This window comes from Lampetra planeri, chromosome 50 (assembly GCF_965212315.1).
Source record: "Lampetra planeri chromosome 50, kcLamPlan1.2.h2, whole genome shotgun sequence".
Lineage (NCBI taxonomy): Eukaryota > Metazoa > Chordata > Hyperoartia > Petromyzontiformes > Petromyzontidae > Lampetra > Lampetra planeri.
Window position 1 is genome coordinate 1673616 of NC_136156.1, and position 23405 is coordinate 1697020.

At 45.7% G+C, this 23405-nt stretch overlaps 1 protein-coding gene across 9 annotated transcripts in view; it reads right to left on the reverse strand.

The window, feature by feature from the left end:
• Positions 1-23405, reverse strand: part of LOC144734286 (dystrophin-like) — a 636663-nt gene that overhangs the window by 4420 nt on the left and 608838 nt on the right. For 6 of the 9 annotated variants that reach the window (XM_078616432.1, XM_078616429.1, XM_078616431.1 and 3 more), the window contains 7 exons: positions 22559-22597; positions 21688-21753; positions 18926-18988; positions 14449-14607; positions 11226-11397; positions 7586-7651; positions 3591-3726 (listed from right to left, as the gene is read on the reverse strand). In XM_078616432.1, coding sequence (XP_078472558.1) covers positions 3591-3726; positions 7586-7651; positions 11226-11397; positions 14449-14607; positions 18926-18988; positions 21688-21753; positions 22559-22597 — 701 coding nt within the window. The other 3 variants (XM_078616430.1, XM_078616437.1, XM_078616433.1) reach the window with 2 other exon arrangements.

The window sequence follows — 23405 nt, forward strand, 5'->3', positions numbered from 1 at the left end:
AAAAGTGTAGCCCTGCAATTACTTGCTCGTCGCCAGCTTAGTTCTGACCACGAGTTCCAAGATTAAAATGAATGCACCTCTGTTAATTTGTTCTCTAACCTGTGACCGATTTTTGGTGAGAAAAAAGCGTAGTAAAAACAAGAAAACAACATCAACATCTTGAGAAAAAAGGGAAATGGACAAATATCACAAAGCAGGACTCCCGAACAACAATGGTCTTAAGATTCAACGAGGCTTCTCGTTAAAATAAATATTATTATTCGCATTCGAATTGAAGGACAAATGCTCAGCAATGAGGCATTTGTTGGCTGCGAAATGCCCTCTTACACTGTACAGCCACATGTCTGTCAGATGTGTCAAAAAAGTGAGGAACAATAACTATAAAAACCCCAACATGGTTTTCTGTAAATGTTAATGCCTCATTTGTTTTACCATTATGTAGTATGTTGCCTTGTCCGGCACCTTATTAACTTGTACACAGCCAAAGATGATCACACGTAGGATGATCTCGTAACAGTAAAACTCTTTAATTACAAAGAACGTAACACGCCACTTTTCAACGGCAAACCATGGCTCTGCCCATGTGACCATGTCAGTTTTCTGCTCTTCTCTTCGATGTGAATTTCACCAAAGAAAAACTTGCATCAGAAAATTAAGAAACGTTCACGCGTGCACCGCCCACTCTGCTCGTATTGATTTTGGCAGAGGGTGCGACGGACGGGCGATGAACACGTGGCGCAGAGAGAGAGAGCGAGCGAAGAGAACCATTTGGAATTGACGTCTGACGAATGTAGGAGGCCTCGTGGTTGTAAGTCACCCACAATCACGTCTCGTGCGATCCATAAACAGGTGTCTATCCAACGCTATGGATTACTGCAGAGTAACGGCCTGCAAAGCGCAGATTGTGCTGGCTTGTATATATTAAAAAAATAAAACAGCAAAAACTAATTGCCTCGATACGCAGATGGGAAATAAAGACAACGTGGGGTTATTTTAAATTTCTGACAAGGAAAGTCAGGGGGATGTAGGCAAATTAACAAATGTGTTACCGTATTCGAGAAATGTATTTATTTAATATAATTAGTTTTGTTTTTAAATGACTCAAAGATTGCTCATGTTGACAAAGGAACATTTATCTGGAAAAAAAATAACTTGTGAATCATCAGCTTCGTAATTGTGGACAATTATATAAATCCAGGTTACGACATCCACTTTCACAATGGTGTACTCGTGAACTGACACGGATACCCAATGTGTCCACAAACATTAGGTCTTGAAAATATATACCTGGGGTTTATATGGTTAGGTGTACAGTATGATCATAATAAATCATATGAATATAACTCTCACTGAAACGTGTGTACGTGCCGCGCATAGACATGTTTGCCAAAGGACACAATTTCGGGATTGTTGGTCCAGAAAATAAAGCACCCAGAAGCAGTTTTTTTCACCACTCACTTAACTGCTGGCTTTCAAGCTCCCGTTGAGCACAGTGATGTCAACTGCTCACGTCAATTAATCGAACCCATTTTTAACAATAAATTACTCTGGTGCAGTCAATGGGAATCAAGATCCGATAATAATTAAACCAGGATCTCTCTCTCTCTCTCTCTGAACGAAATGAAATACACTGCGATTTGATTTCCCTTCGCTTAACCCAAGACTTCTAACCCAACACCTCCGATTAGCACGGTTGGTTACGTACGGTGCGAAAGAAGTTCAACGTACGTGCACGCTGCTAAGGAACCTTCGTCGTGCTCGATTTCTGACCCCGTGAATCAACAAGCGGAGAACCCGGTCACCTTAATTTTTCACGCTTGATGCAATTTTCGAACATGATGACATGTCCCGTGGGCCATTTATTTAATTGGAAATGACACATGCCCTTTTATAAAAGCAGGCACAATCCGTGGCCAAGTAATCACGCATCCCAATGTCACGCACATGTGACAAGAACAATGTCTTTTGCTGGTGTTGAGTCATTGGTAGCTGATGTTGTTTCCACTATATACGTGTAGGTTTGTTTGGCAAGTGATGCACGGTTGATTCACTGTAACCTGGCAAATCGTCAAGCCAGTTAAGACGTTCCAAACGTCTCTGCGAGTGGTACATTATTTGTGGCTGTGAGAAAGGTGAAAAAAAAAACAATTCGGTTTAAGTGCCTTTGGTATCACTGTACATACAATAAGCAATGTGTTTTTAGACAGCAGAAACACCCGCATTATGAGATTCAGAAGGTTGAAACTAGTCCAGACTATGCTCGCTTAAACAAATGCTGCTTGATAACGTAGGTCTGGTAAACCAATAGTCTGATGGACTAAAACATTGTATTTTTTATGTAGGGAGAGAATGGGTTCTGCTTACATAGTGTATGCTTTTACATACAGTAGATGCTGTTCTTGAGCTGCCAGAGACCTTGATATACCCCTTTATAAAAGGTGAAGTTATGTGGTCTCAATGTCAAGCTCATTTACTTACAAGCACAATGCTCAAGAGCTCTCAATGTGACGCACGGACATTGTCAAACAAGTGCGTCGTGGTTCTGCGGAGGAAATCCTCACGGCTGCTTTGTGGAACGTAAAAATTATCTCACAACACTGTCCACAAATTGCAATGTTGTCAGTTTTACAACCGAAACGATTCACAATTTAATCCATCACTGTGCATATTCGTCAATGGAAGCAACGGGGATATTCTCAGGGAAATTTATAGCTACTTAAGTGTGAACACCAAATGCATTGTAATTTGCAACTAAATCATTCGAATAAGTGTAAATAAACGCAAAGTGACACGGCAGTAGAGCGGTGGGAGGATCACCATCGGACTGCTGCGGGTTTAAATCCTGGTCGGGGTTGACGCAGACAATCATTCCTCCGGGCCCAATAATAATAATAAGACAAGGAGCACTCTGTGGGGAAGTCAACAGCGATTGTCCTATGGAGAGCCTCACCCCCGTCACATGAACGTGGAATTCTCACCACAGGCTCATGGCCGTGCACGGGAGGTGAGCGCCGCTGGTTGGGGTCTTGGAGCCAACCCTCGTTCATGGAGCCCTACACGGGACTTTGAGCGACATGGGTAGGATATACAATTCTAAGCGCTGATTACCAAATACCTAAAGACCTGTGGGAAAAAAATAGTGTAGTCTGCAAAAAATTGGCAACATGTTTAACGTTACTCAGTAATAGGACTTGCTCAGGCCTCTACCAAGCTATACGGGGGATTTAATTTTAAAATGTAGAGTATTATTTAAACTGACTTGTCTCCCTACATCTGCAGGTCTTTATTAAATCCTGATTTCAGGTTGTGTGGATACAAACTCGTCACTTGCTGTATATTTAATCAGACCAAAACACGCAATATTTAAGGAGGGTCTCTGAATTGATAATATAATTTAGGAAATGGAATGGAAGTGAAACCGCGGTTCAGTGTTGGTGCATCACCACGACCACTGCATGACGCATCATGCGAGAGGCTCTAACCTGGTAAAGCAACAGCGCAATGAAGTTAACGGAACAGAACTGAAACCAGGGGTCAGTAACGACGTATCCCCATGACCAATCCTGACACATTGCAGTACGGGGCGTTACCTGTGGGCTCCGGGGGGCGCAGACCTCCAGATCCTCCATTACTCAGCGGGTGGGATTCCTCCTGTGGTGGTGGCGGTGGTGGCGGCGGTGGCGACGGCAGTGCCGGCGTTCCATTAACCCTGCCTTCCTGCTGGGGCTGATGGGAGCAGGAGGGGTTGCCATATACGGGGTGGGGTAAGGACAGCGAGGGGCGAGAAGCAGAGATCAGAGGCTTGAGATGGAGATCGCAAGTTGTTGGTCCGAGAGGACGATATTTTTGCCACTGCGGAGAAGAATCTTCCCAATATGCCAACGGACGTTTGTGGCACCCTCCTGCGGACCACCGGACTGCGTGCCACTTTGGTTTATTGCCGTGTCGCCGGGCGTTCATTAACACCACACGCGTGTTCAAGACACGCGTGCGCATGGATGACCGTTCCAGGAAAACATGCAAATTAACTCGCATTTCAGTTTGCGGCGCTGCAATTAACACCGACGTCACCGTTGTGACAGCTTACATCGGAGCAGGGCAAAGCATATTTAATGAGCATTTGCCACGCGGGAGTTGTTCACGGGAAGGACGACGTTACCATAACACACGCTAACTATTTCGTTAAGCCAATTTTGGATACGGCATATAATTGCGTCTTTCGCGAGCGGGTGGGATCGCCCTGTAATGAAGTTGCAGTGGTGCTTCGAGCGCTCTGCAGGAATTGGCACCGCCGCCCAGCAGGTCATTCTTTTTTTTTAGGAGGGGGGGGGGGGGCGGGGGAGGCGGGGGGAGGAAACTATTTTTTCGTTGGCATTTCCTCGTCTTGGGGCGAGCGCGCGAGCGAGGTCGTGCACAGCGTTGCTACCTAAGGCCCCGGTAGCCGCAGGGAACTCAATCAGCGCGGCGTCATGGGAACAGGCCAACACTCCATCATCCGCGGAATAAAAATAACTTCCAAGTGGACAGGTGTCACGGTGATCCATCTTGTTGTTCCAGTTGCTTTTCCAGTAAAGAGAGCAACAATGCAATGTCACGGCCGATTTTTTTTAACCCTTCACAGGACACGATCACCTCGACGCGACGATTCAATTAACCCCCCCTCCCCACATCCCCCGCTAGATGAACCACTCTCCACTTTTTCCCCCGTGACGGTTTCACAGCTCGCCCCGGAGAGGCGGGGCGCGTGCTGATGGGAAGCTCCCTCTGGGATGATCGCCGTGCGCGCGGTAAGCTCCCGAGTCACTGGAGGACCGTGGCACGTGGGCAGCGCTTGAGCGAAACAACGGAGGGCGTCGGTGGAAGGATACAGGACATGCTTCTTATTTGTGGCAAGGGTATTTTTTGTTGTTAAATGAGTCACATGTGGGCTGCCGGGGTAATGGTGAGTTTTATGAGATGCTGGCAGCGTTTATGACAGAACTGGCTGCGTGTCATCAATCGCTCAAGCACAGCTGGGCGACTGTGTAATTCCGAGCCACTCGACCGTGTCATGCGCATGGCCGCTCGCATATGGCAGCAATGAGCGTTACCATGCTGTTCCGCAAGTAGCGAGCACCTATTAGTGCTTCAAGCACGCCTATGACATAACGAAGGTGCTTTTGTGTATCAGTGAACCGTTTAACGTGGACGTAATTTGTAGGTAGCGGCAAGAACAAATTGATTTTTGTCCCTAAGTGATGGTGGGGCATTAGTGGCCCACCTGCAATGGAAATTGGTTTCCTACCAGCCGTCAATGCGATTGACCCACATCTATGGGACAACAGGGCCGGAGGAGCATTGTTGTGGTTGTGTTTCGACAATACGGTTTGTGGGAGTTACTTGAGCATTACTGGGAAGAATAAATAAAAAAACAGCCGGCATTTGTGCCAACGGTGAGCGCCGGCTTTCATAATGTACGCGCGCGGTGGTGGGAGGGGTAAGAAAAAGAAAATGACAAAGTTACCGACGGAGCCAAAAGTTCTGTTTTGGCAATGGGTCTAAATTAGCCGTCGACGCCTTCACGCCGCCCGCCCCCTCGTGGGCACCCTCGCGGTGCAGGCCTCGCAGACGGCGGGCGATGCAGAGCGCCGCTGTTTACGCATCATCATTTTGTATGTCTCGCATGAATAAGTGAGCGCATGAATATATTGAACGCGCCGGCATACATACTTGAGCGCATAAATAAGTGAGCGACCGAACAAATGGACTAATAAATTAAATAATCACATCAATAAATAAACGAGCAAATAAATAAATGGTGCGAGGCGTAATAAATGAATACATTGACATGCACATGCCGAGGCGCAAATTATTTAGAGCTATGCAAAGTTTTGCATGGGTACCGGGGCATGTGCGCTTAACCCAGATCAAGTGACGTGCGTTTAGTTCCGCGAGGATAAAAAGAAACAAACAAAACACCATTCCCAAAACCCTCTCTCCAAGCGCATGAACACCACGGCATTGCAGTGTATTCAGATGTATGCCGTGAATAAAATGTTCCCCCTGCAAATAATGCGACACATCTGCCAACAATGGGGTCGAATGAGTTACAGGATGTGTACCCTGCGGTGAGGTCAAGGCCGATCGTCCGAGTCCTTGGTTAGTAAGCGTGGACATGGTCAGTGCTGACAGCGGTGCAACTGCGCTGCAAAGGCAAACTGAAAGCAAGTTCTTAAATTCCTAAAACTATCTAAGTTTGATACATTACAATATAGATGGAGGGGGTTTAAAGTTTAATTCGCCATTAAACATTGACGTGCGCTTAACGCTGCAGTATTTATGACTCGCAAACGGGCGTAATGGTTTGCGGATTGTCGAGTGAGGACACACCATTTGGCATATTTTAAACTCAATTTCTTACATTTTATAGATATCGTGTAAAAATGTTTTGCAAGAAGCCCTTATGTAGCGTGCAGTGTGCTGCTATACGATCGATTGATTTAGACTTCATCACAATTCATCCCCATCCCTCACCTCTGGGCGATTCGACAATTTGGCACAATTTGGGGGGGGTGGGGTTAAGATTTTGTAAAATAACTGAAAATGTTGTCTCATTGGCACCATCTCGTTTGTACAGTCTCTTATATATTTTTTTCCTGTAGTTTTTGTAAAATCTCGTTTGTTTCGTTGGCCTAAAGGTAGCACATTAATCGTAAACCGTCAATTTTTTATGCACTGTGATTTGATGTATGATTCAAGAACACGAGGATAGATTTTTATTAATGAATCACTGAATGCGCATATGTTACAAATATCAGCGACAGTATGGAGACATTAAGGAGGGCCTGTGACACTTGGAATTCTGCTCCAGGAGTTGGACAGTTCTTGGAGAATAATCAAACATTGTACAATTTCGTTTTTAATTAAATGTCTACAGGACCCAGCTGCTGCCTTGTAAAAGCAAGTACAAAAATATATAAGAACAGCTTTATCGTATGTATTCACTCCGCTCTTCTCAAAACGTTTAACGTCAGACCTAAAGAAAATGGCATTTATATATATGTAAAAAGTTCAATTTATAAAATGCATATTTAAAGACTCTCCATCCAAAGCAAAGTCTTGCCAGGTGGGCTCAACACTCAAATGACCGTGCCCGGTTTGTACAGTCCTGCAGTCATCACGTGTGGCCAACACATCTCAGCGAACGACAAAGAACCCACATGAATTCCCTGATTTCGCTTAGAATGAATTGTAAATCAATCGCGAAGCATTCCTATTGATCTCAAAGTGATTCGGGACAATTGTAATGGATGATTTGGTAGCATGCATTTATTTATTTTATCCCCCCCCCCCCTTTCCCCCTTTCGCATGAAAGTGTGTGTTTGGCTTTTCATTGCCGCTCATTCATTGAAATCGACAAAAAAAATAGCTTTGCATTTATTGGGGGATAGTTCAGTGTTAATCTACAACAGTTTGGAGTCGATCCACGCCCCCGGGGGGTGTGAATTTTGGCATGCTCAGCGCGTGACTGATGGCCCTCTAAGCGAGGCACAATAAATCTTCTGCCCGAGGCTGGGGTTGAGGTTTTAAAAAGGAGGCATCTCACCTGGTCCAGCAGCTGCCGCAAGCGAATCAGCTGGGACTCGAGCTGACGGTTGTGATCTTCCAACACCTGCATCCGACGGCACAAGCAGCGGCAGCGGCTGAGCGTTAATGGCTTTCCGGGAAAAGCCCCCCCATCAGAGAGACCACAACTTAAAAGAGATTGGGTGGGGAAAGGGGAGAAACAAGAGTGGGCTCTCCAATAGAAGACACTCATTGTGAGATTATTTCTAAATGACATCACCAGTTTTAAATCACCCTGGGAACAACTGGGAATGCTGCAATGGTTAGCGGAGTGTGCCGGAATCGCAATCCAGAGGCCGGTGGATTGGTCTCCCGGTACAGCCGTTGAAACTATGGGAAAATCTATTAAACGCCCCCCCCCCTCCACTGCCCCTCCCACCTCTGTCCATCCAGCAGTGTACATGGGGATGCTAATTTAGTCAATTAGCAGGTGGCGTGTGTGGTGAGTTAAAGTGTGGGTACTGCCCCCACCTCTTCAAGGTATAGCTGACCAGTAGGGAAGACTAGACCGATATTCCCTCGGGAGCTATCTGGAGAATTACCTCTGGAATGAAGGCCCCTTTTGCCAGCAGTGGTGTGTGCAAGCAATTGCAGGGCTGCACCTATACCGTTTTCTACCACCTCTTACAGAACAATTCAAAACAAAGTAATAAATGTAAAATAGACAATTAGGTAGATTGAAGCTGAGATTGCTAAGCGGACACAGCCACCGTGCTTTCTAATGGTCACCCTTGTAAACGAGACATGTTGTTTTAATAGCACTCACCTGGATTAAATAAAGGATATCAATCAACCGCTGAAGCCAGTAAAAACCACAGCGGCTCTCTGGCAACTTGCAAGGCATTTATCTTACACCCTGCTGACGTTGCGAACGTCCCGAGGGAATATTTCATGTGGTCGTGTAGAACACTGGACATGAATTTCAGGGATGTCCCATTTCTACACGGCACGGTGTCATCTTCTCCGCAAGCAAAATACTATCTCCTGAATGACGTCAGCTGGTAAAAATTCTGCCACGATCCTTCCATTGCCTCCGGACGAGTGAAACGCTGGAGCCAATAACAACTTGTACCGCTGTCCCGGCTTAATTTTGGATTCCTGGTGATACGGCAATAGTTAGCACATTGGTCTGCAGTAGACGTGGCATTCTTTCAGGCGGTAGAACTTGACTGCCGCCTGTTGGTTCCGTTTTTCGCATATTCCATGTTTTATCTGCATCCCTGCTTTGCTTCTGCTCCGGTAAATGCATTACAACGTCGCGTGTCCAATTTGCTTGGGAACCGAGGTGTATGCAGATATGTGAAAAGGTCTCCATTCGTGAACATCTACAAAAGCCGAGAGCAAGGTGCTGCGGGGAAATGCTTTGCCGCACTTTACAAGTAAGCGGATGCACGCGAGATTCAGAACACATGACCGCGTGTGAAAGGGGCGGGTTTGTGAACGTCTATAGAGAATGGCAGCTCACACCAGCGTTCCTCACTGGTTGTCAGAGAGGGGGGTGGGGGGTACTATCGCCGATCAGACATCATCAGCGTGAGGGCCGCCACACCGCCTGCAAGGGGTGCTCTCACTCGTTGTGGATTGCCGGGAGGACGCGTGTCAGGGGCCGCACTAAAGGCCACCAAGGGCCGCCAGTGGCCCATGGGGCCTTGCAATGAAGAACAGGGGCTTACAGCATCGTGGACAAATACTTGCAACTAAGTGTGGGCGGTTAATTTGTCAGGGCTGACATGTGACGCTCGGACACAAGTGACAGTGTGATGGACTTCGTTTTCTTGAACCTCGGCTTGGCAGTGTTCCTGTCCCCTACTCCTCTGCTGCTCCAACCGACTAAAAGCAACTTTCCGATGTCGTCGGTCCATTTGTATCCCACTGTTTACGTACAATTTGGAGATCCATCTCTTCTCCATAGACGATTTCCTGATTTAATTAGACCACCTGAGATTCTGTCTTCCTGCCACTGTAATTACATTTAGTTGTAGATTTGTATATTATTTGTACATATTTTATTATTCCCTAGCCATTCTTCGTGACATATTAATGCCATGCCCAGACAGCCTCTGAAGACAAATTTCTATATTGATGCGATATTATACACCCAAATTTATTATTCCGCTATTGTAATGTGCAGGCTTCCTCACCTTGAATGAACAATAGAAGTGCCTACACATTTTCTGGTCATTCTCAACGGCAGCTCTGAGCGTTGATGCCATCTGGGAATGGTGTAGACCAACAGCGCGTTTGACTTTGACACCATCAGGCAGCGAAAGTACATGTAGCCTCTAAATAGGTAGGAGCGTATACTGCATCACACTCATTTATCCTTGTCCCTCTACAACATCCTACAATGTTAAAATGTATTTGAACTACATGAACCAAGTTACATCTCATCATAGGTGACCACAAATCAGAAAAATTATTGAGGGTAATTAATGTGCTATACTCTTGTCAATCCACTGCTGGATGAAAGCCTCTCCGTGCCTTTCAGCCCTGGGAGTTGTCTGACTATACTTTGCCCATGCCCTTTGTTCCGTGTTGGTGAAGGACAAGGGCTGCTTCAGGTATCACTCGCCACCGATGTTAGCTGTGGCCGGGAACCGAACTCAGGTCGCTCTGCTCATAACGCAGTGCGTAGACCAACGTGCCACTGTTCCACCCCCTCATACACTCAACACGCCGACACATTTTGAGCATTAACTGCGTGCCTATTTTGTGTGAATTCACGTGCCGATTTAAGAGTTGACTTATTATCCCATCATCCCCTTTGGGTTGGTAAAATAAACACTAGTCTCTGCCACATAAATGTAGACATGTGACATTTCTACTGCTGGTTGACTGCTCCGAAAACACCACCAGTCCTGAACTAAAACGACAACATTAACGTTATGCTTATCCGGCCGTGAGCCAGAACCAACAGCCCTGGTCACTGGAGGCCACACTTGCCACCGGTATTTAAAGGTGAGAGCTTCTACGAGGAGGAATGCTGGGAGAGTTGCCCCGGGTGGCTCAGAGGCCCGAGGTAAGAGGACTGAGAAGAGCCTGCTGATTTCCTGGGTTGAAACCCTGGCAGCTACCCGCAATCCAGATTGCATTCTTAAAGCATAGAGTTCATCACAGTGTTCTTCATTGCAAGGGCACCTGATGTGCAGCCCCCGACAATACACAAGTGTGAAAACACTCGCCATCATCATCGTGCTGTCAAACCCCCAATGGTTTCACATGTGTGGCAGCCCCTAAGCAATGTGATGTTTTATCAGCGAAAGTGGCCCCACCCTCTGAAAATGTGTCAAGAACACTGGTTTATTGTCTCAGCCTGGTCACCAATGACTGCACAAATAATCTAAAACGGTCACATTAAATTTGATTGTGCACTTGACTCGGCTAATTTGGTTTTACTGTGATGCTACAATCTCACAGCAGAGAGTGTGAAAGAGTGCGCCCCCAACAGTGTGAATCATGAAATGGCCACTTTGCAGAATAATTTTGGAAGATGTCCAGCGAAAAATTGCTCATATGGGGCAGCAACGACTCTGCAAATGGAGTCTTTGTCTTGTCACACAACACCGAGAGCACAATTGTGAACACAGCCGGGGAAGGAGACCAACAGATTTTAATCGGACCTGCATGCGAGCTTCCAGCCGACCCTTGTGTTGCCGCAGCAGCTTGGCCTCTGCGATGAGCTCCGAGTCACGTGGGCTCTCGGGGGGCATGGTGGGAGGGGCCGGCAGTAGCGCGCCCAGGCCACCCAACTCCTGCTTCTGCCGCAGGCGATCGTACTCCGACTGCAGGCTCCTGCGGAAGCACGGCATAGGCATTAACACGTGCCTCTGTGGTGCGGCGATGGCCGACCACAGTGGTGACGGCCCCTGCCACGGTGGTGATGGTTTACCGTGATGCGAGCTTTGGCGGATCACGAAGATTTCTAAACTCCTTAACTTGTTGGGCTGTGATTTGGCCAGTAGGTGGCATTACAGAAATTGGATGTATCCATCTGTGCAGAGCTTTGGGTGTATATCCCCTCATGTCCTTAGGTTTACTCCGAGTTAATCTGGTTGTCTCCTGCTTGCCAGCAGTGAATTGATTGTAGCTAATAATGAAGATGATATTGTACATAGCAAAGAGTCATTAATGGAATTGGCCAAAGTTCCAAATGTAGGACCCTCCAGAAAACGAAAGGCTTTGGAGTCTGAGCGAATCTTTGTTGTCTAAATAAAGGCCATTTATATTATCACTACACCAGTTGTCTCAGTGCAATGCCTCGCTCACATTCCTCATCTCAGCACGGAGTACGGTGGAAGCACGTAACCCGAAGCCCTAGACGGGGGACTGGTGCGTCGCACAGCAATCACATGCATACGGCAGCCACTGCAAGGCTACGAGGTCGCTAGCAGGCGGCCGCGCAAACGTGTAAATAGCTGCCCTATCTGCATAAGTTCTTCCCCATGTACATTACTCAATGAGATAATGGCTAAATGTTCCATTGTCAGGCCCTCTTCAAACGCAATATCCACGATATAATTAAACATAAAACAACCATTTAATTATTCTGTGCGTATGATATATTTATAATCCACGATCTCACTCGTATTAATCACTGATTGGCAAAAGCAAATGTAAAAGTGATTAGTAACTGGTAATTTAGAAGCTGGTCATTTAAAAAAAAAAAGGTAATTAACCCCATTGGACCTCATTACAATTTGCAGAACCTTTTTTTTTTCCTTAGCAAAACTTCGCAATGTTATTTTTTAAGCTTAACTCAAACATGTTGTTGAACAATTTTGTTTGAATTACGTTAGTTTCGTATGCAAAGTATGACCACACTTATTTCTATGTTCACTGCTTTCATCTTGGACCAAATTTTACGGGTCCATTGCTTAATTATTGATTTATTTGCGTTTGCCACAAAAAACGCCAAACTAGGTAAAATTAAAGCAGTCGAATTGGACGAGCGGGTTCGGCCCGAACTCCCTTAGCGCCCTTACCAGGCTGAGCCAGCACCAAATGGGCCGCATGGCTCACTCTTCATGGCTCACTTTGCCAAGGGAATCACGTGCATTTAAGACGAGCCACCCGGTCACGATGGCAAAGGGTCAAAGTGGAAGTGAGACGCGTATTGCAGTGACATCTGGATTGGGGTCAACTTTATAGAGCCGTGATTTTTTGTTGTCAGTGCCATGATTTTATCCCAAAAAAAAAGTGGCAGAAAATTTCAAAAATTATTGAGTGGCAGGGGCCGAGCCCATAGAGCCCTGTGGGGTTTGCTTCCAATAGGATAGAAACTTCTTGACTGACCGACTGGCAATCCGGCAATATTTTAACCTTTCTTCTGCTGAAGCCCTCATTCGTGACTCCATCACTTTTTGCTTTCATTACTAAAACTCCTTCCACTGTGAACTGCCAAAATCCCTGATATCCAAACTTCAGTTGATTCACAACATTGATTTCTAAGCTTCCTCTCTAGTCCTGCAGTATAGGGACACATTGCGCCAGTCCTCCATTCCCTGTAATGATTTCCCATTTGTCTGTGCATCGACTACAAGATTTCTCCTGTCGTGTCCAAATCTTCCTTTGCCTTGCTCCTTCTCACACTTATAATCCCATTTCCCTATTATACTCCTTTTCTCACTCGACCTAGCCCAGCCAACATGGTCTTCTCTCGGCCTTCCATCAAGTCCCACAAGAATAAATCTAGGCCCTAGTCTCTGCTCTTTCTATAGTCAGGAATGTCCTTTCCCCTCAGTATAAATAAAAATAAGATTCTATGTCGGTCTCGAAATAATAAAAAAATATATATGTTCCCACTGATATTGCCAAACGCCTGCTCTGCTCATACATATTTGCATGTTTGTCCATATATATGCTTATTCATTATGTCACCCTCTTAATGTATTGCCCTACCAAGGCTGCAGAGCAGCTATAAATACCTTTCTATTTTGGATACTGTATAAAAACGAGTTGCATTGCATTATCTAAACTCAATGCATTTATGCAACCAAAACGATGAAATTAACTGCACCCAATATGAAAACCTCATTGATTTCAAAGTAATTACGTCTCTCTATTGTTAATGCTCACATTTCATTCAGTCCACCACGGCACTTGCGCACAAGATTCTGCAATCTCTTGCATGCACGGGCGTGTGTGCCCAAGTGCGTGCGTGCGTGCGTGCGTGCGTGCGTGAAGGGGGTAGTGCAGAGAGGTGCACCTATTGCCACCCGAGTTTGACTCCCGCTTGTGGCCAACATCAGTGATGAAGGTCTGAACTGGTCCTGGACCCCTCGAGATCGACCCAGCCTTAAGCGAGTGTGTCAACATCTCAGCACCGGCGAGACGAAAGGTGGCTGAGCGTGCTGGTGACCTCACAAGCCCCTCTCATGCAACCATGCCAACCTTCATATGTGCTCGCCAACAGCACTTTCCCAATAGTCTGTTCGGCTTTAAAATAATGTTTGACATTGTGCGTGTGCATGCACACGTGGGGCTATGCATGCATCTGTACGTGTGTGTGTATGTATCTATGCGTGACACAGCCTCAAATTAGTCCTGGTGTAGTGTGCAAGCATCGCCACGAGGGAGACAAAAGCAGCCAGGTGTGGTGCTAGCCACCCACCCCCTCGTGTGCATGCCGGCCTTCATTAGGTGCTCGCTAACAGCACTCGCCCCAACAGTCCGTTAAAGTTTTACAGGGGATCTTTGTCTCTGCATGAGCGTGAGAGCCGATGAATGTGCATGTGCGCGACAGTGCGAGTTTGCAGGTGCGTGCGCGAGCATACGTGTGTGTGCGCACACGCATGCACGTGTGCGTGTGTGCGCGTGCGTGTGTGCGCGTGCGCGTGCACGTGCCTGTTTTCGTCCTCCAAGTCCCGCAGGATGCGCTCGAGTTCGCTGCGCTCTTGGCTGTCGAGAGAAATGAGGATCTGTGCTGGGCTCTGCGGCTGGCTGCCTGGGGATTCTCCACTCAGGCTCTGGCAATAGTGCTGGATCAGCAAGTGCTCGTCCTCCCTATAACCGCACACATACACAGACGCACGCACACACACAAAGAAGGCACTAATCGTTGAACGTAGTGCCAGGAGCATACTTGGCCCCTTGGGCACAGGCAAAACTGTGTGCCTAGAATAATAACGCCCAAGCGGTTAAGGTAAAAAGGCTGTGCGAAGGGAGCCTATTAGCCCGATCCACAGTGGTGTGGGAGCCACGGGTCTCTGTAGGAGACCCTTTAGGCTAAGCAAAACGGGCTGTTACGTCTGAGCAGTTAGGGAGTCTTTGTACAATGAGAAAGAACAGGCTTTTAATGCGGCTGGATGCCCTTTTTGTGGGGGAAGAATAATCCATTGTGCCGAGACCACTCTCTCCCCAGATAACTTTGGTCACAGTGTTAAAGAATATCCGGCAAAGTGGCTTGCAATCGGAAGGTTGCGAGTTCAATTCCTGGATGAGGGGGTTGACTCAGCCCATCATCCCTCTGGGGTTGATTTAGATAAGTACCACCTTGTGCATAAGTCAGCAGTGGTTGTCCCATGGTTACAAATGACGCCTGTCATAGGAATGTGGAATTTCCACTCCTAGCTCATGACTGTCAATGGGAGATGAGCATCACCTCAGGGTATATCTGAGCAGGAAACCACTAACTTTTTTTTAACACTTGTTAATGAATACATTTCCATTCATCATTTAAAATATTCTGGAAACACATTGTGTCCAGATCAAATGAAAACATATGAATGTAGACAAAAGCTTTTTTTTCAAATGAATGCCATTAGTTATTACTAACATTTATAAAGCAATTAACACTTTATCAGTACCAAATTTTTTTTTAATTAATTACACCATTGAACCCTGCCTGTTATTAAATTAATTCGCTCTGCATTCTGTTTCTGCGGAAATACTCGGAACATTCAGGAGCTTGTGACAAATCTGTAATTTTGAGGGCTCTGATGGCGGCTTATTGCTTTTTTTTACAAACACGCGCACGCACGTTTGGCTGGGATCTGTGGCATTTCCCCGACAGGCGACCTTTCTCACCACACCAAATTAGGTTGAAAAAGAGGTTCCGTCAAGTGTCCATTCACGTTGACGAGGAAGTGCGTGCACGTCCACTCTGGTGCCATACCCTTGGCACACCCGATGCTTAGTCCTGTACGAGGCCAGACTGTGCCCATGAACTGGTCTGGTTATTGCGGAAGATGTGATGAAGATGAGAACCGAGCTCAAGTACGATACGTATAAAAAAGCATTGTCGGTCATACATGCTGTTCGTGCGAGCAGCAACTTTGTCCAAAAGCCTGAGCGACATTTTCACGTGCTTGTACGCAACACCCTTGTACAGCTGGGTAGAAGGATTGAGAGTGGATATGACCCAAAATCAACGACGATTTGAGATCTTTGCACTCGCGGCTAAACTTGTATGCGACGCGTAGAAAGGGTGTTTTGGAGTAGACAGCCCCGGAGTAAGATGGATGCGTGCTGTGCTAAAACTGAACAGGTGTAATCGAAATATGTATTGGTTTCATGGAGCTGCTTGCTGTCATTGCCAACAAAATCAAAACAAAATGCAATTGTTTAGGGAAGGGGTGGGGGGAGTGGTTTGCTTATGCAGTGCCGTTCATGATAATTTAATAGGGATAAGGGGGATAACGGGAAAAAACATATTTCAAGTGCTTCATAAATTCAGCTGCATTTTGAATACATAATGTATCCACAATAAGTGAACCTGGACAATCTTTAAGTCTGCTGGGTCAACTCACAAAAACATCGGGACACTTTGTAATGCCAAAATCAAGCCGTGAGCATTTGATGTAAATGTGTTTTTTCCCCCAAATTATTTACCCAAATTATTTCCCCCTCCCCCCCTGCAGGTCACACGCACAAATGCGCAATTCATTAAATGTAACATCAATCCTACAACATATAAAGGTGGCCACTAAGATCTCCGAGTTCTGAAAAATCTTCCAAGTCATGCTTTATGGTATTTCAAACGATGACAAGCTACGATGGCTTGCACTTGAGTAACCATTACAATGACTGACATATATACTGTTTATATATATGCCGCCGTATTTCCTCTACACGTCCTCACAGTTTAAAAAAAATACAAAAGTTTGACTGCTACATTGGTAATGAGATTCAAAATAGTATTTTATCATTTGACAGCCACATGTATGCTGAGATACATGGAAAATGCAACGTTTGCCAGGACTGTCAAAGAGTAAAAACTTTAACTGTCTCCGCTTAGGACTGATTTCAGTCAAATTTGAACCTACGACTTAGGGTTGTCTACGAAAACATGAACACGTGATTCAATAACAGTGGCCTTAAAATGGCAAAAAAACACAATAGGAAACATTTTGGACAAACGGCCCTTCTTCGTAGCACGTACAAATAAGACGTTTAACAATTTGTATGAAGATACATTATCGAGCAGGCCACATTTTCTATGAACTATCTACACACAGTGACAACAGCACTTGTCCACAATATTATGCCAGCCACTGCATCAGTCTGGCTCAGGCAGTTTGAGGCCAAGCCTCAACTGAGCAGAGTCACAAAGGAACATTGCTGCAGTGGTGACCTCCTCCTCTTCCTCCTCCAAAAAAATAGTACAAATGAGAGGATGCCACTCTCAAACGCAACACCACCTACTCTAGCGGATAGCTCCAGAGAGAGAGAGAGAGGGGCGGGGGAGAAAAACAGCTCAAAGGGTAAGCCGCAAGGGGTTCAGGGTCCAGGGTGCAGGAAGAAATCCAAGGCAAGAGAGACCTCATTCAATATTGATGCCCACTTTAAGATGAGCGGTCTTGCTAAGCCGTCTGTCACTTTTTAGCAGGTACGCCAGTTACTATCCTCAAATGTGGGTTCATGCAGATAGCTCCAAAGTCATGAATAACTTATGAAATATTTTCGGCGGCTATCACCTGCTCGAAGGGTTTGGTTGTATTCTTCTTCTCCCAGAAAACCAATGTAAATTTGATGAAATCTCAAAAGAAATATATTCAACGTGCCACTACTCACGTGTCACCACGAAGCAACGTGCAGTGCCCGTGACCCAAACTGATGCGAGACGAAAAGCTAAGGGGAGACGCACACGGCGCTTGCCTCCTAATGGCATCCTCGTTCGAGTTGCGAACTTAGTTACGAGTTTATCTTGAGCCATTGCCACAATTCAAAGGGATCCTCGGCTGGTTTAAATAAGCAATACGTGTAAAGTATGCATTCTGTGTGGCTGCGAGTGCATGTGTATATATTCTTATACATGAAAACATCTCTGGCCTCTGCCGACAGTGTCAACGAAAAGAAAGTAATTGAGAAATCTAGAATATCAGAAATATTACGATTTATTATTGGTTCTTTCGGTAAAGTCAGGTAGATAGAAAACAGAAAAGTTAATCCAATAAAATTATAATTATATTGTTATACTTTTATTTTATTTACTTTCATTTTTTCTATCTATGTGACTTCACCAAAAGAACCAAGAATACGAATTCCTGCAGTCACGAAAGTAGAAATTACGATTTATTCAACGTAAACTTGGATTGAACTGTTTTAGAGCCGGGGCTGTCCAATTTTAATCAATTTAATCTTCTACTGACCATTGGTTTGATTACTGAATTCATGTAGCATCCGTTCACAGCCAACTAATTAACACATCTCCTTCATGAATGGGACATTAAAGACAAGATGTGCGGTTGTGGCCTTGCAACCCAATACTGTGGACTGTAGAGTAAACAGCTGTCATCTGTGAACCTTCAACGCAGGAGGAGGAAAAGCAAAACCGCACACCAACTCCCTCCTGAAGGCCTCTCATGGCGAGCAAACCTCAGCATTGGTATCTAGCTCCTGAATATCTTGCCATACGCAAGGATAATAATTGTCTACGGGCAACGTTGAGTGTGTGGGCACTGTTCGTAATCAGAATCTTTAATTTATCCTGGAGAAATCCGATGAGCTATGAAGCTCTTTTTTTTACAGATGTCCAGCAGGGGCCGCTCAGAAAGTCACAACAACAAACAAATACAAAACGCGATATGAGTGCAAAAGTGCATGTGTACGTATGCGCGTGTACGTTCAGTTCGTGCGCAACGTTCAGTCCGTGGGCAGCATAGTAAAATAAAGGAGGAACAGCAAAACGACACGAACTCTCTCTTCTGAAGCCCTCTCGTCGTGGCGACAAGACCTCGACATTGGCATTTAGCACCTGAACATATTTCTGCCACCCATAGTAGAATGTAACTTAAACGAGATATCTCAACGGGATGTTTGCGGGCTTGAGGTACAGCGGCTGGTTCGTGAGCGCACTTCGTGTTGTGCGCGAGTAACGTACAAGCTCTCGTTGGGCGAGCTGTCATTCAGGAAAGATCCGTTCTTGAACTCCATCTCTGCCAACCTGAACAAAAAAACATTACACCACATATCAGAGAGGGTTACTGCATACATACTAACAATTTAATGTTACCAGGTAAGGCCTACTGAACTACATAGCTCTTTTTCAGAAGCGACCTGGCCACAAATGATAGTTCAGCCAAGTGGCTTATCATGTTTCTACATGATAAGCCACTTCATTGAACTATCATGTATAGCACTCCAATACTGTAAACGCATGTTGATTCTAAATGTGGAGGGAAAACCTGGAGAACTCGGAGAAAAATCCACGCGAACACAGAGAGAGAGAGAACATGCAAACTCCAAATATATTCGGCATCAGTGTCGGGATTGAACCCACAACCTCCTGTAAAGCAGCCGAGGCAATTACCATCTCGCCACCAGTGTACATACATACATACACACAGCAGAGTTTAACGATAAGATAGTAATAATTGTCAAGAGTGGGATAAAAATCGATAATGTGAACTGCGATTGCCATTGCGCACAACTCTCTTGGGTATTGTTGCATCAGTGGATGTTAACGGTGGTAAATAATTAAATGAGAACACACGTGTTACTTCTAATTAATCTCATTGAATATAGATATGGCCTCATTACACTGTTCACGATTCATATGTATTATGAGGATTACATATTTGTTTCAAATTAAGTTCCTTCGTTTCATCATTTGTTTCCCTTTGATGTTTTGCTGTTGTTTGGAGCCCCGTTCAAAAGAGAATACACATGAACGAGCACGCAGCCATTTGAATTGTTAGACCGTTTAATATTTAACAACAAAGTGGTTTTTATCTTGTTGACTTAAAGCTTACGTGACTGCAAGAATTCATATTCGTTGGGTCTTTCGGTAAAGATACGTAGATATATTCAAAGAAAATAAAAACTACGACGTTTCTCCTGATGACGACCGCTTGTGTTGTGATCGAAACGTCGTCGTTTTTTGTTATTTTCTTTGAACCTATCTACGTGACTTTGCCGAAAGACTCAAAGAATATAAAGTGCTTTTTAACAGACCTACTACTATATGACTCCCTGTATTTACAAGTGGCCCTAAACACAAAGCAAGGCCCAGATTATTGCAAATGCTCATCAATTATAGAAAAACAACTGCCTCTCATTAAATTTTAAAGGCTTTTATTTTTTACGTTGTTTTGTTGCCAAAGTGCCACCGCAAATGTATATATTTCTCAAATAAAGCTCGCAACCCATTGGTTTTGTTGCCTGTACGAGAGTTAAAAAAAGAAAATCGTTGACCTCATGGCGTAAAATACGAAAGAATGTGCTTCTCGCGAATGTAAGTTAGTGGTTTATAGAGGACACGCAAAAGAACTCAAATCAATTGGACAATTTTTCCTCGACCACCTTGTGTGTAAGCGTGTGAACGAACGTGCAGCATCGAATCGTTTCACGTGGCGCGTTTTACGGAAACCTCAAAAACACATCCGTCAAAACACAAACAGCATATATGTGTACAAGGCATCTGTGAAAGAATCATCAATTATTGAAAAATTACATGCTGCGTTTTGAACTGTGTAGTTGAAATGTTTGGCAACATATTCCCCATATACTTGCATTTTTTAAAACCAAAAAACTTGAGTGATCTTCAACAAAGACAAAGATCCCCCTTTTAGCCTTAACAGACTGTTGGGGCAAGTGCTGTTCGCGAGCACCTATGAAGGCGGGCATGGCGCACGAGGGAGTGGGTGGCCAGCCCCACACCTGACCACCTTTCTCTCGCTGGTGGCAAAGTGTAGACATCACACCAGGTATTCATTTGAGGCTGAGTCAACCTAGGCGAGGCCCAGGACAGGTTCAGATAATCGCCACTCGTGTTGGTCACGAGCGGGAATCGCTCGTGGGTTTGTCGGGATCGTAGTGCGCTCACTGCTACTCGATTAGCACAGTTGGCTACGTATGGTTCGAAAGAAGTTCAACATACATACTATGCGTACTCCATCGCTCCCCACGACAATCTTCAACAGCAGCACGTCACAGAAACAATTCGAGGAAACACTTCCCCAATGTTGGCGACCGCCGGGGATTCTCTCAAATGTCGATGCAACACGAGTCGCCCATCCCGTGGAGGTTAAGAGGGACACGAGACTCGTGAGATCAAATTCTCACGTGACCCAAATGTGTTCGCACGTAGTTTCATCGATCAAGCTGCAACTGCTGTCTAATTATAATTCTCTAATCATGAATGATACCTTGGTGGACACCGTTATTTTAAGTATGAATGCACTTTTTTATACATATTTTGGTTCTTTCAGTCGTAATGGTCGTAGCTTTGAAGGTCACAGATATTTACATCGAAAGAGGTAACCAATGTAATGCCAAGTCGTAATTACGAGAGACACATAACATTTTAGGTTTGCGCAAGTATTTGGACAGGCAACTGACATATATGCTTTACGTTCACAGGTGCGGTGGCAGGAGTATTACATCAGTTACCGGGGTAATTGCTATTTATATCGGAAACACACCAGGGAAAAAGGCGAATTAATGCAGCAATAACTCAAGTAATTGCTATTTATATCAGGAATACACCAGGGGGAAAGGGGGTACTAATGGAACGGCTGCGGTAAAGATACACGTGTATGTTGGTCGTGTCCCTCACATTACACGGTGCCCCCTACCACTGTGCCCTGCTTATCGAATCAATCTCATGTGCCGTCTGTGTAAACCAGGGGACCAGGCACTCACCTGCTGGCCAGGTGCTCGATGCGGGCATGGGTGTCTTCGTTCGAGAGCTGCGGAGATGGAGACGGCCTGGTGGGAGAAGGAGACAAAGTACGGAGAAGGGGGGCGGTGGGGGGAGAGGAGCAGATCCCCGCGCGTTGAAACCGGCCTCGAGCGAAGCACGCAAACGTGCGCGCGATAAAAACAGAGGCGAGGCGTCGTCTCGGAAGGGGGGGCCCTCCCCCCCCCCCCACCCACACAACCTTGTGCAGTGGAAGCTCCGTCTCGTTACAAGCTCTAAAGCTGTGCAAAGGTTTACACGGTCGCCCGCACGGCTCCACGTTTGGCACAGGAGTCGTCACCCAGTCCAGGTTTTACACTGCACTGGCACCCCCCAATCAGGTACGCCACGGGCGGTTCCTTATCATGCTCATGTTGAGGATCCCCCTTTTTTTTCTCTTCTTCTAAAACAGCGCCCGTGCGTTAAAACAAATTAAATTGCGTGTGCGCAACATAAATCCCGGACCGGATAATCGATGCCCGGCTCGATGGAGCGTTGGTGACGGCTGCGATGGTGGTAGTTGGAAGCATGCGACACGAGTAATAATGTCCCCAACGCGAAACCTGCTGGAAATGGCCCACCCGTGTTAAAGTGGTTAAAAACAAACAGCGACAAAAAAAGACACGCTAAAATTAAGATGTGGGGTGTACGAGGTGTTAGGGAAACAGAAAACGGAATGAAGCAGTAAAGCAAAGAGGGCATCGGTAGTGACGTGACGACGCGGCAAAATCCTTGCACCGTTCGGCGGCGTTTACGGGGAAGAGTTAAAGAGTTAGCGGCGGTGCAGGGCACGCAGAAGACACGACCACGCCACCACCACACCCGCGTACTCACGCAAGCGCAACGGGCACCAAACGGATGACAGTGACCGGACTGAAAAATAAAACGTCAGGGTGAAAGGAGAGGACAGAAGAGGGGTAAAAATTAAAACTTAGAGAGAACCGGGAAGCGGTCAGGACAGGTGTCGTGTGGCAAAATGGATGCGTATTTTTTTGCGTTATGCGTAATGCACCTCAATGCATGGGTGCACATTTCGCGTACAGCATATGGCATTACCACTATTCGCATTATTTAAATTAGTCCCACGAGAAGGTGTTTTATATTTTTGAAGGGATGTCTCTATATCTGTATTCACGTAACCCAGCAGCACCTCATCACTCCGGAGCTCAAGGTGCTAACTCCTATTGTCACAGCTCACCGTGGTCAATCCACAGCCCAGGCTTTAAGCAAACAGACCAATTAAATAGAGCTCGTGTCTTTCAGCTCACCTTCACCTGACATATGCCTCCACTCACAATTCATCCACCGAGCCATATTTTTCCCCATGCCCTCTTCCACCTACAGGTCAGTAGATTCTTCAGATGCAGAAAGGTACTCGCCCACCTGTGCGTTGTACCGATAATTAAGCTTAGGCAATAGCAATCTGTAGTGATCCAACACAAAAATAATAACTCTCGATTATTTACCCAGAAAAAGAAGCCTCATTATTGTCTTAAGATTCTTTTTTTCATAGTGGGGCCTTGAATTTTGGACCTATTGCCATTTCCATTGGGAAAATTCCATTGTGGGAATAAACCGGTGTACCCAGAGAAAAAAAAAACTACGAATGGGAGGGGGTGACACTCGGCACTACCATCTCCTGGCCACCACCTAGCCCCACGCCCGCAGCACGTGGCAAGCC